Source organism: Nycticebus coucang, chromosome 8, assembly GCF_027406575.1.
Source record: "Nycticebus coucang isolate mNycCou1 chromosome 8, mNycCou1.pri, whole genome shotgun sequence".
Taxonomy (NCBI): Eukaryota; Metazoa; Chordata; class Mammalia; order Primates; family Lorisidae; genus Nycticebus; species Nycticebus coucang.
Genome location: NC_069787.1, coordinates 41,840,700 through 41,856,328, shown reverse-complemented (window position 1 = coordinate 41,856,328; position 15,629 = coordinate 41,840,700). Strand labels below are relative to the sequence as shown.

General features: G+C 46.7%; 1 protein-coding gene across 2 annotated transcripts in view; it reads left to right on the top strand.

The window, feature by feature from the left end:
- Positions 1–15,629, top strand: part of FLNB (filamin B) — a 158,223-nt gene that overhangs the window by 130,309 nt on the left and 12,285 nt on the right. Inside the window, exons 30-40 of one of the 2 annotated variants that reach the window (XM_053600205.1) lie at positions 2,167–2,238; positions 2,942–3,044; positions 3,727–3,867; positions 6,759–6,887; positions 7,623–7,796; positions 8,681–8,839; positions 9,095–9,298; positions 10,152–10,304; positions 10,407–10,529; positions 13,372–13,638; positions 14,246–14,383. In XM_053600205.1, coding sequence (XP_053456180.1) covers positions 2,167–2,238; positions 2,942–3,044; positions 3,727–3,867; positions 6,759–6,887; positions 7,623–7,796; positions 8,681–8,839; positions 9,095–9,298; positions 10,152–10,304; positions 10,407–10,529; positions 13,372–13,638; positions 14,246–14,383 — 1,663 coding nt within the window. The remainder of the gene's footprint in view (positions 1–2,166; positions 2,239–2,941; positions 3,045–3,726; positions 3,868–6,758; positions 6,888–7,622; positions 7,797–8,680; positions 8,840–9,094; positions 9,299–10,151; positions 10,305–10,406; positions 10,530–13,371; positions 13,639–14,245; positions 14,384–15,629) is intronic. The other variant, XM_053600206.1, reaches the window with a different exon arrangement.

The window sequence follows — 15,629 nt, the reverse complement described above, 5'->3', positions numbered from 1 at the left end:
TAGCCCCTTGATGACCTGGCTTTGTGCACAGCCTACAAGGTACCATCTAATTATTTGGCACAAAGACTCCATTCCAAACAGAAGCCTTAGGACTTTATTCCAAGTAGTCTATAATCTGTTGTAGCTTTTTTTTTCCCCCTTTCCATAGACATTTGTTTATCTGTAAACATCGTGCCAGAGGTCTGGAGGCTCTTTTATGTCTCAAATACATAAACACTTGTCAACTTTTGACATTGTTCATTTGGAAGTGTTTCTCTCCTGCAGGGAAAAAGAAATGCAGCTAGAAAGTTTATGTTCTTATTTCCAGATAAAGCTCCCAGTTATAATTTTAAGAACTTGTTTTTATGCCAGAGCAGGTTTTATCTGGCTGGCTAGAACTGGGCAGAATGGAAGAGCAAACAACCACTGGGCAGAGTCCATGGCCCTCCTGGGAGGATCTGAGTGAGAAAATCAGTGGGAAAATATAATTTTAACAGGTAGATGACAGCTCTAATGTGCATGCTTCCAGACTCATTAGGAATAAATGTCCCCTAGGCCCTGAATACACACAAGGCAAGGATACTTTGTGTAAATACACTGCCCCCTGACCACTGAAGGCAGAAAGGGATGATCATCCATGGTACCTGGCTGGGTCAGCTTTCCCCAGCCTTACCTAGGTGGACTGACTTTCTGTTCATTGGCTTCAGCTGGGTAAATTTCCCTGCTAGGTTTGAAGCCAAAAGGATACAGGCACCCAGCACTTCCTGTTCACTGGACAAAAGTTGTTCCTTCTGTAGTCACAGCAAATGCCTCAGGGAGCCTCGCAGGCTAGTTGAGTTAAATGCATCACACACATGGCCCATGGGGTCATGCATGAGCAACTTACCTGCCTATTGCTATTAACAAGTCCTAGATTAAAGGCTCTCCCTTAAGCATTGAAAGATCTTCCTCCTGGCTAGTGTGTCCTGTGTAGTCCCAATGTGGGCAGGCTCTATAAGCAAAGGATAAGGCTGTTCCAAATGTAGCCACTCACAAAGCTGTCTTTGTAAGGGAAGCCCTTTCTGCAGATCCTAAGATACACAAAAAGGAGTTAACATAGACACATAGGGCTTCCTCTGTGGGGGAGGTTTCTGATGTTTTCCCCCTTTGGAGATAGGATCTTGCTCTGTCTTCAGGCTAGAGTGCAGTGGCGTTATCATATCTCACTACAACCTCAAACTCTTAGGCTCAAATTACCTTTCTGCCTCTGCCTCCCAAAGTGCTAGGACTGTAGATACCCACTACCACAACCCAGCTAATTTTTCTATTTTTAATGGAGATGAGGTCTCACTCTTGCTCAGAATGGTCTTGAAGTCCTGGGCTCAAGCGATCCTCCCACCTCACCTTCCCAGAGTGCTAGAATTACAGGTGTGGGCCACCATGCCCGGCCTGGTTCTTCTTTGTTAAGGCAGAAGGGATTATTGATAGGGCTCCCCTCCTTGTTGGGTCAGTTGAATCAGGAGCATTAAATCTAAGATTTTTAAAAAATGAATTGAAGCAAACATTGAAAACATTAACTACTGTACATAGTAAAAGTAAAAAGTAAAAAAAAAAACAAAAAACATAGTACAAAGTAAAAAGAGACCTGTTTGCTGATACCATGCTGCAGAGATGAGGAGTGTGAGTTTTTCTCTGCTCCCAACAGACAGCCCAGTTTTTGTACATGAGACCAAACCATGCACGTGGCTTTGCAGCTCGCTTCCGTCCCCCAGTGTGCTGTTCTCCCCGTACTGATTCGTACCACCTCTCCCCAGTAGCTGTTCAGCATTGTGCTGCACAAACTTGCCATAATTTTTTTTATTAGTGCCCTTATACATGCACCTTAGGTGGCTTCAGTTTTTCACCACTGCAAATGGCTCCCGTAAAGTACCTTACACACACCACTTATCTATGGAGTCTCCTGCCAGTGTAGGCCTGCTTCCTAGAAGTGGGGTTGTGGGTTCAAAGGACACGTGCCTTTGACATTTGAAGAGAGAACACCAATTTGCCTCCCAAAAGGATAGTAGGAAAGCAGCCTCCCATGAGAGGAGCTGCTCACTGTTGTCCAAGATGGAGCAGTGGCACAAGCCCCTCTCGGCTTGTACAATCTACCGAATAGCAGTGTCCCCCCATGTGATTCCCAACTAATCTCCATTTGCCATCAACCAGGCCACGGATGGGGAAGTCACGGCTGTGGATGAGGCACCGGTAAATGCATGTCCCCCTGGATTCAGGCCCTGGGTACATTTTCGTTCTTTTCCCTTTTTTGCATTTCTGTGTCTACTCAACCTTCATTTCAGAAAAGCTGCCGCCTGCTTCTGGGGGTTGCTTAAGCCCTGTGGGTGTCCTGGTCATTGGTGTGTCCCCCACTGATCACAATAATCCCTGCTTTTTCTGTAATAAGATCACCTTCGCGTCACCGTCCGTGCTCCACGAATCGCCAGCCATCATGTCTGTGATCATGCTGGGTGCAGTTTGTCTCCATGTTTGAGGAGAAAGATGGACAGCTGTCCACAGCCCTCCTGCTGACTCTCAAGCCACCACCTGCACATTTGGTTTCTGTTCAGGGGGAAAGCCACCTGCTGCTACTCTCTGCCACTTAAAACGCACCTTCTTTTCCAGGCCACAGGCAACTAAACCTTTTCAGGTGGAGCCTCTTGGGACATAGACATTGCTGTCTCTCACTTTTCTACTTTCCCGTGGGCACTGCTGGGAATTTTACAAACAGTAAAATCCGAGTGATTTCTAGCAATTGGTTAGCATGACTTCAGTCCTCAGCTTTTGCCCCGGGCCCAGGGCCATCCAACAAAGCCCACACCATCCTGGCAGCCATACCCTAAGGCTCGGCCTCACTGGTTGCAGAATTCCCAGCAGCTCACCTTGTAGCTTCACCGGCCCACACTATCTTCTGCTTTACCAGTGACCACCGTTTTCCTGTTTTTAGGTGACCGAAGAGGCCTATGTCCCAGTGAGTGACATGAACGGTCTAGGGTTTAAGCCTTTTGACCTGGTCATTCCGTTCGCAGTCAGGAAAGGAGAAATCACTGGTAAGCACTTGTCCCGAAAGCTGCCTCATTCTCACTTGCTGACACCAGCTCTCCTGACAACGTTCCACTGTCCCCCAGACCCAGACTCCTTAACCATGTTCCTGGTTTTTGGTTGAGTGTGCTGGTCCATGCACCCCTGAGGTTGCAGAATATTCCACGTTTCTCATGTATTTCTCTGAAGAAGTGGTTCATTTACAACTTGAATTACTTTCTTGGGAGGGCTTGTGATTCCCTCTGGGTTACAAACTGCTGTGTTTAGCTGCCTCTCAACTGTCAGGTTCCTGTTTGCTCCTTTTTTCCCTGCCTTTTTTTGACTTGTCCAAATGTGACTTTGACACTGAGGTGTGTTGTGTAAGAGTTACTTTCTCTCCCCAGCTTCTTAATGCCTGCTTCTCTTTGTGTTCACGCTATACTTAAATCCTGTTCGAGCTTGAATTTGCCAGTTGTAGAAAACTCTTTCTTACAAGTTGCCTGCTATAGTTTGAGGAAGCCAAATAGAATCAAGAAAGAAAAAAGATGCAAATTCATCTCTGTTTTCTCATTGTGGGGCTTGGATGTTGTAGAAAACATGCGTGTTTGGGGGCCTGAAAACCTTTATTTTGAAGACGTCCACACCTTGTGCTCAACTTCTCTTGGGAAAGTCGCTGGTGGGCTCATTGCCCTGTCTCCCTGTGCTCCATAGGAGAGGTCCATATGCCTTCTGGGAAGACAGCCACCCCTGAGATTGTGGACAACAAGGATGGCACAGTCACTGTCAGATATGCACCCACTGAGGTGGGGCTCCATGAGATGCACATCAAATACATGGGCAGCCATATCCCTGGTAAGTCGAGCTCAGCAGCCTGGTCAGCAAGCCCAGCAGGACACCACAGTTCAGGGCCCAGGAAATCTAGGCATCTCTCGGATGTTCCGGTCAGCCACTGTGTGGGAAATGGCTCTCAGTGGCAGGCTTGGGAATGCAGTGTTGACATCCGCATGAAATCAGACAGCCTTGGACCCCAGCAGGCCCAGCCAATTTCCAGAAGGGATGATGCAGCTCAGCGTCCTGGGTCACAGTGCAGGCCTTTGGGTCTGTGGTTGTTTGTGTTTGTCACTATGCCGAGTATGGCCATAGTTGAGTGCTAAGAAAAATGTGAGGCACAGTTAGGGACTTTCCAGCCTGGCCTGTAGAGCCCTCCGTGGCATGGGGGTTTGGGGCGGGGGCAGAGGCAGAAGAAGACAAATGGCTCTTGACCAGCACAGTGTTAGTTTTGCTCTTTTTACTTTTTTTTTGAGACAGAGTCTCTATTGCCCAGGCTAGAGTACTATGGCCTCCACCTGGCTCATAGCAACCTTAAACTCCTGGGGTCAAGCAGTCCTCCTGCCTCAGTCTCCCAAGTAGCTGGGACTACAAGCGCCACCAAAACACCTGCTAGTTTTTCTATTTTTAGTAGAAACAAGGTCTTGCTCTTGCTTAGGCTGGTCTTAAACTCCTGAGCTTAGACAATCCACCTGCCTCAGCTTCCCAGAGTGCTAAGATCACAGGTGCGAGCCACCATGCTCAGCCTCTTTTTATTTTTAGTAATTGTTTAAATATTTCTTTAAATATTTTAATTTAGTATTTTGAGTATTTCACATGGTTTAAAAATAAAAATGATACAGAGGGAGGTTTCCTTCCCATCTGTATCCTTCATCCAACCATCTCCTTGAACCTGACAGTTGTTAATTTTTTGTTCAATTTCTAAGTACCTTTAAAACTCTGTCTGCAAACAGGAATACAGATTTATAAGCTAGTATCTTCACTGCTTTCCCGCCTCTGGATGAACCATTCCATATTTGACCAGTTCCCTACTGGGGGACATTCTGCCATCAACTAGTCTATAGCCTTTTGCATCCATCACCTTATACTCACAGAGACAAATCTGTGGGATTTAGTTACCAGAAGAGGAATTGCTGGGGGCCAGGTGTAGGTATCTATGATTTTTATACGTTTTAAATTATTTATTTATTTATAGTGTTTTTAGAGAGCAAGGTCTCGCTGTGTTGCCCAGGCTGGAATGCAGGCGTGACAATACCTCCCTACAGGAGCCTCCAACTCCTGGGCTCAAGCAGTCCTCCCACCTTGCCTCCCAAGTGCTAGGACTATTAGTGTGAGCCACTGTGTCCAGCCTATGATTTTGATAGATCTTGCCAAATGGCCCTTCCCAGGGGCTGCTCCAATTCACACATCCACTGTCCATGGAAGAGAGAGCTTGCTTTTCCACAAATTTGTGGAATATGCTTTCAAATGTTTGAATCTTTGCCAATGTGATTGTTGGGGGGAAAAAAAAAAAAACCAGTATCACAGGGTTGCTTTATTTGTATTTCTCTAATGAATAAGGTTGAGCAACTTTCTGTATGTTAAAATGCTGTTTGTCTTTCTTCTGTGAACTGAAGGTTTGGATTCTTGTACTGTTTTTGTATTGGGTTATTGGCCTTTGTCATATATAGTTTTTAAGAGCAATTTATATTTTGGAGAGATTTTGGCCATTTATGATAGGAGTTGCAGATATTTCTGTGAGTTGACATTTCCTTGAGTTTATGTGTGTATGTGTGCATATTTGTTTAAAGCAAAAACGTATTATCTGCGTGTAAGTATTCTAAAGATAACAGACGTACAGAGAGGAAAAAATGTCTTTCTTACATCTGCTTTCCACCTCCATTGCTGATGTGAGTATATATCTTTTTAGATATTTTTCTCTGTATCTATAAACATGCATACAATCTTAACTCAGTTTTGTCCTTAACAAAATGGCATAATCTTATTAGTATTTTGTAGAAACTTGCTTTTTCTTTTCTAATGCAGCACATTGTGGATAATCTCTCAAGTTTGTATACACAGATCTCCCCCATTCTTTTTAACAGCCCATGAATAGACCAGCATTTGTTTAACCAGCCCCCTATTGTTGGACATGGAATCTTTTCCTCATTTGTACCTGAAGGCTGCCAAAATGAAAGTGCTTGCATAGGGCTAGGAATGCCATGGGCAGGGAGGACCTTTGTGGGGCCCATTCCTAGGGGTAGCTCCCCTGATGGGGCATTATGTTTTTTTGTTTGATTTTTAAATTTTTTTGTCTCAAGACAGAGTAGAGCACAGTGGCATCATCATAGCTCACAACAACCTTAAACTTCTGTGCTCAACTTATCCTCTTGCCTCAGCCTCCCAAGTAGCTGGGATCACAGGTATGCGCCACCGCGCCCAGCTAAGTTTTTCTATTTTTGGAAGAGATAGGGTCTCACTCTTGCTCCGGCTGTTCTCCAACTCCTGAGTTTAAGCAATCATTTTGCCTTGGCCTCCCAAAGATTACAGGCATGAGCCAGCAGTGCCTGGCCAAGCCTTAAAGCAAATGGCCTTCCAAAAAGACCTTCCCAGTTATATTCTCTCTAGTTGTAGGTAATTTCTCCATACTGTTCAGATGTTACCTTCTATTTGCCAAGTTGAGTTGGGTTCTTTTGCTTTAACCCCATTTAACAGACTTGGGGATTGTTTTTGTTATAGTGAAGGAATAATACTGAGTGGACGCCCTCACTTGTGCTGGGATGGTGAGGTACACTACCATCTCTTTTCGTCTTCTGCCTCTGCTTAGGAGGCACCAAACCTGCTTTCAGATGGGTGAACATTAAGACTCCAGTTGGGTGGGAGTATTCCTTCACCCTTAATGAGTCCCCATTTCTTTTGTGTCTTTGCAAACCCAGAGAGCCCACTCCAGTTCTACGTGAACTACCCCAACAGCGGGAGTGTTTCTGCATATGGCCCGGGCCTGGTATATGGAGTGGCCAACAAAACCGCCACCTTCACTATCGTCACCGAGGACGCAGGAGAAGGTACTGTGTGGTTTACATGTTTATGTATTTCTAGCTTCCCGTTTGAAGAGTTAAGTGGACACAGTTCCAGAGCATCTTTTAAAAATAAGACTATTGAATGGTAGTATTTTTCTTTTCTTTTCTCTCACATAAATCTGTCTTTTCTATAGGGCTACTCTGTCTCCTACCCCAAAGCAGAAAATTTTGAAGTCCTCTGTGTTCCATTTGAAATCAGATTCATGCTATGAAATATTTTATGTGACTCATCTGGAATTTAAGTGTGCTTTGGTTGGTGATACTTTTGATCTTTTTGTACATGTATCCACAGGACTTATTTAGTGGCCCTTCTAGATAAAACTCTGTGCCCATGCCCACTACATTCATGGAGATGCCTAAATCTGTGGTCCTAGTGGGATTTCCACGGTGGCATCCAGCAGCCGACTGCAGCAACAACCTCAATTGGTTCCCATTCCCTATGTGTGATTAGCATGTAGGACTCCATCCTTTTCTTGTCCCATGCAACCTGAGAGTTGCTTATAGTGAAGAATTCAGACATTTGGGGTGTCTTCTTCATGGGCATTTGTACCAGGTGGACTGCTTTGTTCTGACATGAACCTCTTGCCCATGACTCACATGCAGTGAGTATACCAGTCTGTTTCCCTGGCATCAGAGCTGCCCTGGATGAATTGTTATCCCTCTTGGAACAGTGAAACTCTCTTTTCCTAATCCTCACTCCCTCCCTGCTCACACTCACAGGTGGTCTGGACTTGGCCATTGAGGGGCCCTCAAAGGCTGAAATCAGCTGCATTGACAACAAAGATGGGACGTGCACAGTGACCTACCTGCCCACCCTGCCAGGCGACTACAGCATTCTGGTCAAGTACAATGACAAGCACATCCCTGGCAGCCCCTTTACAGCCAAGATCACAGGTAGGATTGCCTGGCTTGTAGGAATATGGTCCCCAACAGCCACCCTTCTCCTCAGACCAGGGACAGCAGGCTGGATGTCTGTTTGAGTTTAGGTTTCTCAGAGACTCCTTGAGAAGGAATGGGGTTGCAAATCTATCTTTGGACTGCAGGGAAAAACAAGAGCTACCACTTTAAGGGCACGTATTTTGTGCCAGTGTGCCTTGAGCGTGCAAAGAGCAAGCCTTCAGATGGAGGCGTACAAATAGCACTACTGTGTGAGTACGGGAACTCAGAGCTGCCCTTCAGCATTACTGCAAGGCACATTTTCTGCTGTCACTTTTACAGATGGGAAACAGGCTTGGCAAGGTGGTAGCTTAACAGAATTCACATGTGAGCATTCTGAGATTCAGATCCAGGTTACCCAATTCCAAGCCCATGCTCCTAACCTCTGTTCTGCTGTCTGTGTCCAGATCATACTCTTCATGGGTGAATCTTCATGGGAAGATTCACACGCAAGGTTCTTTCTCATCCCCACAGCCTTTAGACCAGTCTGTGGGGCACCCAGTAATACTGTGTGGACTGTGGGCATTATTTGCCTGAGAAATGCCCCTGGGCATGGCAGGCAAGTGGGAGATGCCTTGCAATGCTACAGATTCCTTTAAAAAGTAGCCCCTGAGAACTCAGGTCTCCAGGTCCTGCCAGCTCCTGGTCTTCCCTGTAACCAGGCAGAAGTACCAGATATTTGTTGTTGGTCAGGACTGCCCATTGTCCAACTCTCATTTTTTCACTTACCTTTTGGTATTGAGTTCCTGCCTGTCCATCTCAGAAGAGCATGTGTCGTGGGGTCTCTGGAGGGTTGGAGTGACCACCTGTCACAGGAGCCTTCTTGGGGGACTGTTTCCTAGATGACAGCAGACGATGCTCCCAGGTGAAGTTGGGCTCTGCCGCCGACTTCCTGCTTGACATCAGCGAGACTGACCTCAGCTCCCTGACAGCCAGCATTAAGGCTCCATCTGGCCGTGATGAGCCCTGTCTCCTGAAGAGGCTGCCCAACAACCACATTGGTGAGCTCAGGCGGGAGACTGGGACTCCCGTAGTCCTTTCTTGGAACATTGATGGTACACTGAGCATCATTGATTAGCCTTCTGCTGGCTGAAATGTGGTGAAAGTCCAAGTGTGCTTCTGCACTATGATGTTCCCATTCTTGGAACTCAGGTTGTCGGAAGTCAGGAAAGAAGTCACATTTCCGTTCTTCATTGTGTCTTCTTGTGCCCTTCTCCCCCCGGACTTACACTCCCAATCTCTGTGCTCTGGTCCAGGTATCTCCTTCATTCCCCGAGAAGTGGGTGAACACCTGGTCAGCATCAAGAAGAATGGCAACCATGTGGCCAACAGTCCTGTGTCCATCATGGTGGTCCAGTCTGAGATCGGTGATGCCCGTCGAGCCAAAGTCTATGGCCGTGGCCTGTTAGAAGGCCGGACTTTTGAGATGTCTGACTTCATCGTGGACACGAGAGATGCAGGTCTGTGGAGGTGATCCCAGGGGACCCAGAGCTTGTGGGAACTGGCTTCTTTTTGCTCAATCTGCTGCCTCTTTTTATCCTACCAACTTCCTTTTTCTTCTGAATATCCATCATTTTAGACTCATGACCTTTGGTAAAATAGGTCTTATCCTTGTTTTATAGATGAAACTGAGGATCACAAGGGTTATAGTCCCATCTGTTCTGGGATTTGAACTCAGAGCTGCAATGACTCAAAGACCTGTTTTATTATCTACCCTCCCACCATTGTGCTCGGCTTCCCAGAGTGCTGGCCAAGATTATGCTCATCTGAGCAGAGCTTTCATGGAAATAAGGCATCTCTTTCTGTTCCCTCTTAGTGATGGTTTGCGTTTGATTGGGTATCTCCCAAGCTTGCTATTTCCTCTTGATTGACAGCTATGCTGGTGATTCCAAAGTCACAATCCCAGGGGAGGGGGCTAGAGAGATTCCCTACTGGTTCCTCATGCTGTTAAACCATCACAGCTGCTGAACTACTCAAGGCGCCAATTGTCAGTCTGGCTGATGAGAAACCCTTGAGGCAGTGCATGGGGCTCTTGGAGGCATGTGGGCAGTGTCCTCTCCAGCTGGTTGCACAGGATCTGTGTTCTGTGGGCATCCTTGAAGAAGGGGTTCTCTGGTCAAAGCCATGTTCTGCAGCTTATGTCAGAGCCCCAAACCTGCTCGTCTGCCTCCAAGCAGGGACTGCCATTACTTTTTTTCTACCGTCTAGGACCAGTTTTAACTTCCAGGGTCAGGTGAATGCAGCAATGCATTCATTGAGCTCCCCCTTCCTGAGGAGCTGCTATCAGAACAGCCTGGGGCTGCTGTGTTGCAGGTTATGGTGGCATATCCTTGGCAGTGGAAGGCCCCAGCAAGGTGGACATCCAGACCGAGGACCTAGAAGATGGCACCTGCAAGGTTTCCTACTTCCCCACCGTGCCTGGGGTTTATATCGTCTCCACAAAGTTCGCTGATGAGCATGTGCCTGGTAGGTGTGCTCCTCCACCTGCCCTGTATGATGCTTGGGCTCTCTGCAAAGGCTGTGCCTTGGCCTTGGGGCTACTCACAGAAACCTTCTTGGTTCTGGCAGGGAGCCCATTCACTGTGAAAATCAGTGGGGAAGGCAGAGTCAAGGAGAGCATCACCCGTACCAGTCGGGCCCCATCTGTGGCCACCGTTGGGAGCATCTGCGACCTGAACCTGAAGATCCCAGGTGTGCAGGGGGATGGGTGGGGAGGGCAGCAGCACGGCAGTGCACCTTTGGGAACCAAGTCCAGGCATGTTCCAGAACATACTATGTTCTGTGGTAACCTTTTTATTTCATTTCACTTTATTATATTCTATTTATTTTCATACAGGCCCATCCAAGAAAAATAAATCTGTTTACCTGCCACCTTTTTCTTCTTCTGAATGAGAATAGTTTTATTGTGTGTCACATGGGGGAAAACATAGATATGTTTCTAGATTTTTAAATTTACTATCTGTTGAATAGAATAATGTCAGTGAGAAAACTGGCTCTGCTGATGGCAACATCCAGAAGTATTTAAGAAGTGGTGGCCAGATGCCATCCTTCTAATATTTCCATTCATCTTTCATTGCTACAGTTAGATTGAGGGCAGTGCTGCAAAGCCGGGTGGCCACATCTAGCCCTTCTGTAGGGAATTACTCCATGAGGGGCACCATTAACCATTGGCAGGCCACCCAGTTGTCTAAAATGTGCCGTAAAGAATCTTCCCAAAGAGAATTTACTGCTTAAATGAAAGTTTTGAGATTCCTCTGACCAGAAGCTGGCACGTGCTGTGGAGTTGCACAAATTCTACAGAGAAGAAAAATTTAAATAGTCTTCAGATGAAGCTCATGCTGTGAACTCCTAGAGAGGGGAGGGGCTGATTTTCCTACACTGTGTCCTCCATCCTTCCTAATGTGTCCCATGTTTGTTGATTCTGTCTTTCTGGCTGTAATAGAGGAATTCTTCTCGTTTTACATGTCAACATTGGGCCATGTGTAAACATGGTAAAAGCCTCATTGCTGTAGGGTCGAGACACATTCAGAGCCATACTGATCATTAGTGATCATAAATAGTCCATGTGCCCCAAGATGGGGGGAGTAAGTGTCACTTCATATTCCACCACCCAAGGAGATTATGGTTCACAGTTAAGGCTAGAGCTGGACCCTGGCTGGCTCCATCCTCCCCGACACGTGTACTCAGTTTCCATCACACAGGTGTACTGCCCAGATGCATCATCGTGGTTATCTTTCTATCTCAGAAAACACTTTCACATCATCTTCTTAACAGCCCTGGTGAGATTCTGTTTCGTGTCTAGTCGTGTGACCTTCTGTTGGGTGGTCTCATTTCTCTGTGCCTCAGCTCCTATCATCAGTGCCACTCTGACATCTGCCATCACGTGATCTGGATGTTGGATGTGGGTCGGGTGCACATTAGACCATGCCCTGGCAGACTGCCCTGCAGGGAATGTATTGGTGCCTGTTTCTCCATGTTCCCCACTGGCCCTAGGCACTGTCTTTCCTTCTTACTTTGGCCAGTTGGCTGGAAAAGTACGGTACCGAGTCTTCAGTTTCATTTCTTGGATTACTAGGGACCTACGCTGTGCTTTCATTTGCTTTACATGTCTCATTTCATGAATTACCTGTTCTGTTCTCTTGGCTTATTTGTTTCTTGGGGGACTAGCAAGTATCTCTGTGCAAAATAGACATTTCCCCTTTCTCTCCCAGGCCTTGACTATTTTTAAATTCTTTTTAGTTTTTTAGGACTGGTTGACTCTGGGGAAGACTTGCTTTTCCCCTCATTACCCACACAATCCTCTCTCATCCGTTAGAGTGGGAGACAGGACCTCAGGACCCAGGTCATGTGGGCCATCTCAGTTTCAACTGCTGTAAAAAACAACATAAACTCATGGTACCTAATAGAAATTTGTTTCTCACAGCTGTGGCAGCTGGAAGTCCAAGGTCAAGCCCACCGTAGCCAGGTTCTGGTGAGGGCCTTCTTCCAGGTTGCAGAGTGATAATTTCTTCTTATATCCTCACATGGTAGAGTGAGCAAGCTCTTGGGATTAGGGAGCACTTGCACTGACATCATGACCTCTTCTAATTGCCTCCCAGAGGCCTCGCCTCTTAATACCACCACATTGGTGGGTAGGGGTTCAATGGAGGAACATGAACATTCAGTCCATAACATGAGGCGATCTTCTCCTCAACCTCTCTTCCTTTTTCTGTCCTCAGGGCTCAAAGTCATGAACTGCTCCACCCAGATCCTGTAGGGCTGGAGGGTGCAGTTTCCTACTGGCCGTAGGTGATGCTGTGCTCAACACCCTGCATGTCCCCACCGTGTCAGTGCAGACACAGTCACTACCATGACACGAGCAGCTCACATGGAGCAGACTTGGTCTGCACCCTGCTGGTGGTGACCCGAGGCCTTGCTTTTCTGAAAGTGTAGCCTCTGGTCTTCAGTTTGCTCAAAGCTTTGCTCATGCATGGTTTCCCCTTTGTAATTGGGACTGACGTGTGTTCACTTTTTCCTCTAAATGCATTGTGTCTTGTTGCCTTGAAGAAATGCCAAAGCGTCTTGGAAGAAAGAGATGATGACTCTTGTTTTCTACCCTTGTGGAAAAGAGCCTGTCTAAGCATGACAGATGGCAATGTCACCTTTGCCATCTGTCATTTTCTCAAATGTTTCTCAAATATGAAACATTTGAGCAACCCTAGTTCTTTATGTGCTGTAACTGCCAGCTCAGGCTTTGGTTGGAAGCTGCCATGTAGAATTAACAGCTTCATCCAGGAAGGTTGTGGGGCAAGAAGTGCCAGTGCCCTGGCCCCTAGAAAGCTCTTGGCGCTGGGTTACCTGAAGGGCCCTAGTCCCTCGGTGCTGGCCATAGGAAGGCTGGCATCCAGCCTGAAGGGGAGGAGGCCTGAGCACCCCACATCTGCCAGCTGTGCCACCTTGCCCTTTGCTGCTTGTCCTGCGTGCCGTGCCCTGCCCTGCCTTGGGCCTTCACCCTAACCCGCCTCTCTTCTCCCAACCTCCCACCCTCTTTCAGAAATCGACAGCAGTGACATGTCGGCCCACGTCACCAGCCCCTCCGGCCGTGTGACCGAGGCAGAGATTGTGCCCATGGGGAAGAACTCGCACTGTGTCCGGTTCGTGCCCCAGGAGATGGGCGTTCACACGGTCAGCGTCAAGTACCGAGGGCAGCACATAACTGGCAGCCCCTTCCAGTTCACTGTGGGGCCACTTGGTGAGGGAGGCGCCCACAAGGTCCGTGCAGGGGGCCCCGGCCTGGAGAGAGGAGAGGCAGGAGTCCCAGGTGAGCATTCTGGGCAGAGTTGTCACTTGAGAAGAGTAAGAGTTGAGCCTAGGCAGCATGAGACCCGAAGCCATTCTAAAGAGAAGGCTTCTGATAGGTAGTAGTAAGGGGCTTTCTTTAAAACAAGGCATCTGTAGCTAAGTTGGGGAATTGCTTGCTTACGCATAGCTAAGCAGTTTTCTTGCTAAGAGCCTTCTTGGAGCCCATAACTTAATAGTGTGCATATAGAGGGGAGCAGAGTAATGACTCTGTTTCTAGAGCATCTTGCAGGGCTAAAGTTCTGCAGAACACTCTAGAATGCTACAAAATCAACCGTAAAGGTCCCTTCTCATAGTCACTGCTAGTGGGAAGATCTGTAGGGGGAAAAACTGAACATTCTCCTCTTTTTCTGGCTTGATTTTGGTATATTTAAAAGATGCCAATTTTCTCCTAACTTAGTTACCATTGATGATGCTTGGGAAACCTCAGCAGAGGCCCTTGCTTGGGTTTTGCTTGAGGTTAGAGAAAAAGGAAAGGGCTGTTCAAACCCAGCACTGCAGGTTTAAACAAAAGAGGGGCAGGGGCTCTACTGGGCATGGTCACTAACCAGGTATTTCTTCGCTCTCAGCCGAGTTCAGCATTTGGACCCGGGAGGCAGGCGCCGGGGGCCTCTCCATCGCTGTCGAGGGCCCCAGTAAGGCCGAGATTACATTCGATGACCATAAAAACGGGTCATGTGGTGTGTCTTATATTGCCCAAGAGCCTGGTATGTACCGAGGGTTTCAGGAGAACATTTTTCTTGTTTGAAAATGGTTAGGTTGCAAGGAGCAGAAACCTATCAAGCTAGCTCAAGTAAATGAGGACTATATGTATGTGGGCATATGAGAGAGGCTCCAGAAATCTGCCTGCAGGAAATACCACCAGCCCTCCATGGGTGGAAATCCTTACCCTCATCTCTCATCATTCTCTGTTGGCCTCTCTGCTTCTTGCTTTCATTCAGTTGCATCATTCTTTCTACTGACCAGCCTCTGTCTCTGCCATCATGACCCATGGCTGGCTGCCCCAGAAGAGGGGCCTCAGCACCCGAGCTCCAGAGAGCAGGAGTTCTTAACCTATACGCAGGGGTCCTCAAACTTTTTAAACAGGGGGCCAGTTCACTGTCCCTCAGACTGTTGGAGGGCTGGACTATAGTTTAAAAAAAAAATGAACAAATTCCTATGCACACTGCACATATCTTATTTTGAAGTAAGAAAACAAAACGGAAACAAATACAATTCACACCGCCTCATGTGGCCCACGGGCTGTAGTTTGAGGACCCCTGACCTATAGTGTGCCAATGACTCTTGGCATCTGGCAAGCATTCTCAGGATAATGTTTCAAAGCATATAAAATGAAATACATCTGATTACAAAGGAAATCAATTCTGTTAAAATATAGTTCTCAAAACATTATAAGAACAAATATGCAACATATGTAGAAACATGTATGTTTTCATTAATATGAAATTCATAATTCATAAGATTTGGTGTCAGTTTATTAACTCCCTTAATTTCAAAGTAATGGTAAGTGTAAATGATATGTTAAGATACTTGTAACACTTTTAAATGATATAAAAATATCTGTGATTTTTATTGGTGATACAAGTCACAGGTATATCTAAATGTGCTATGATTTCTCGTTGATAGTTTTAAAGAAAGGAAGTGGTAAATTTTGGTTAGAGACTAGTGAAAATAAAGATGTCATTTTTTTTCCCACTCAAGTTCATGGATATCCTGAATTCTATACATAGATAATTTGGGGACCCTGTGGACCCAGGTTAAGAATTCCTGGCCTTGGTGGTGCCTCTAGCTCAGTGGGTAGGGGACCGGCCACATAAACCCAGGCTGGCGGGTTCGAACCCGGCTTGGGCCAGCTAAACAATAATGACAACTACAACAAAAAAATGGCCAGGTGTTGTGGGGGGCACCTGTGGTCCCAGCTGCTTGTGAGGCTGAGGCAAGAGAATTGCTTCC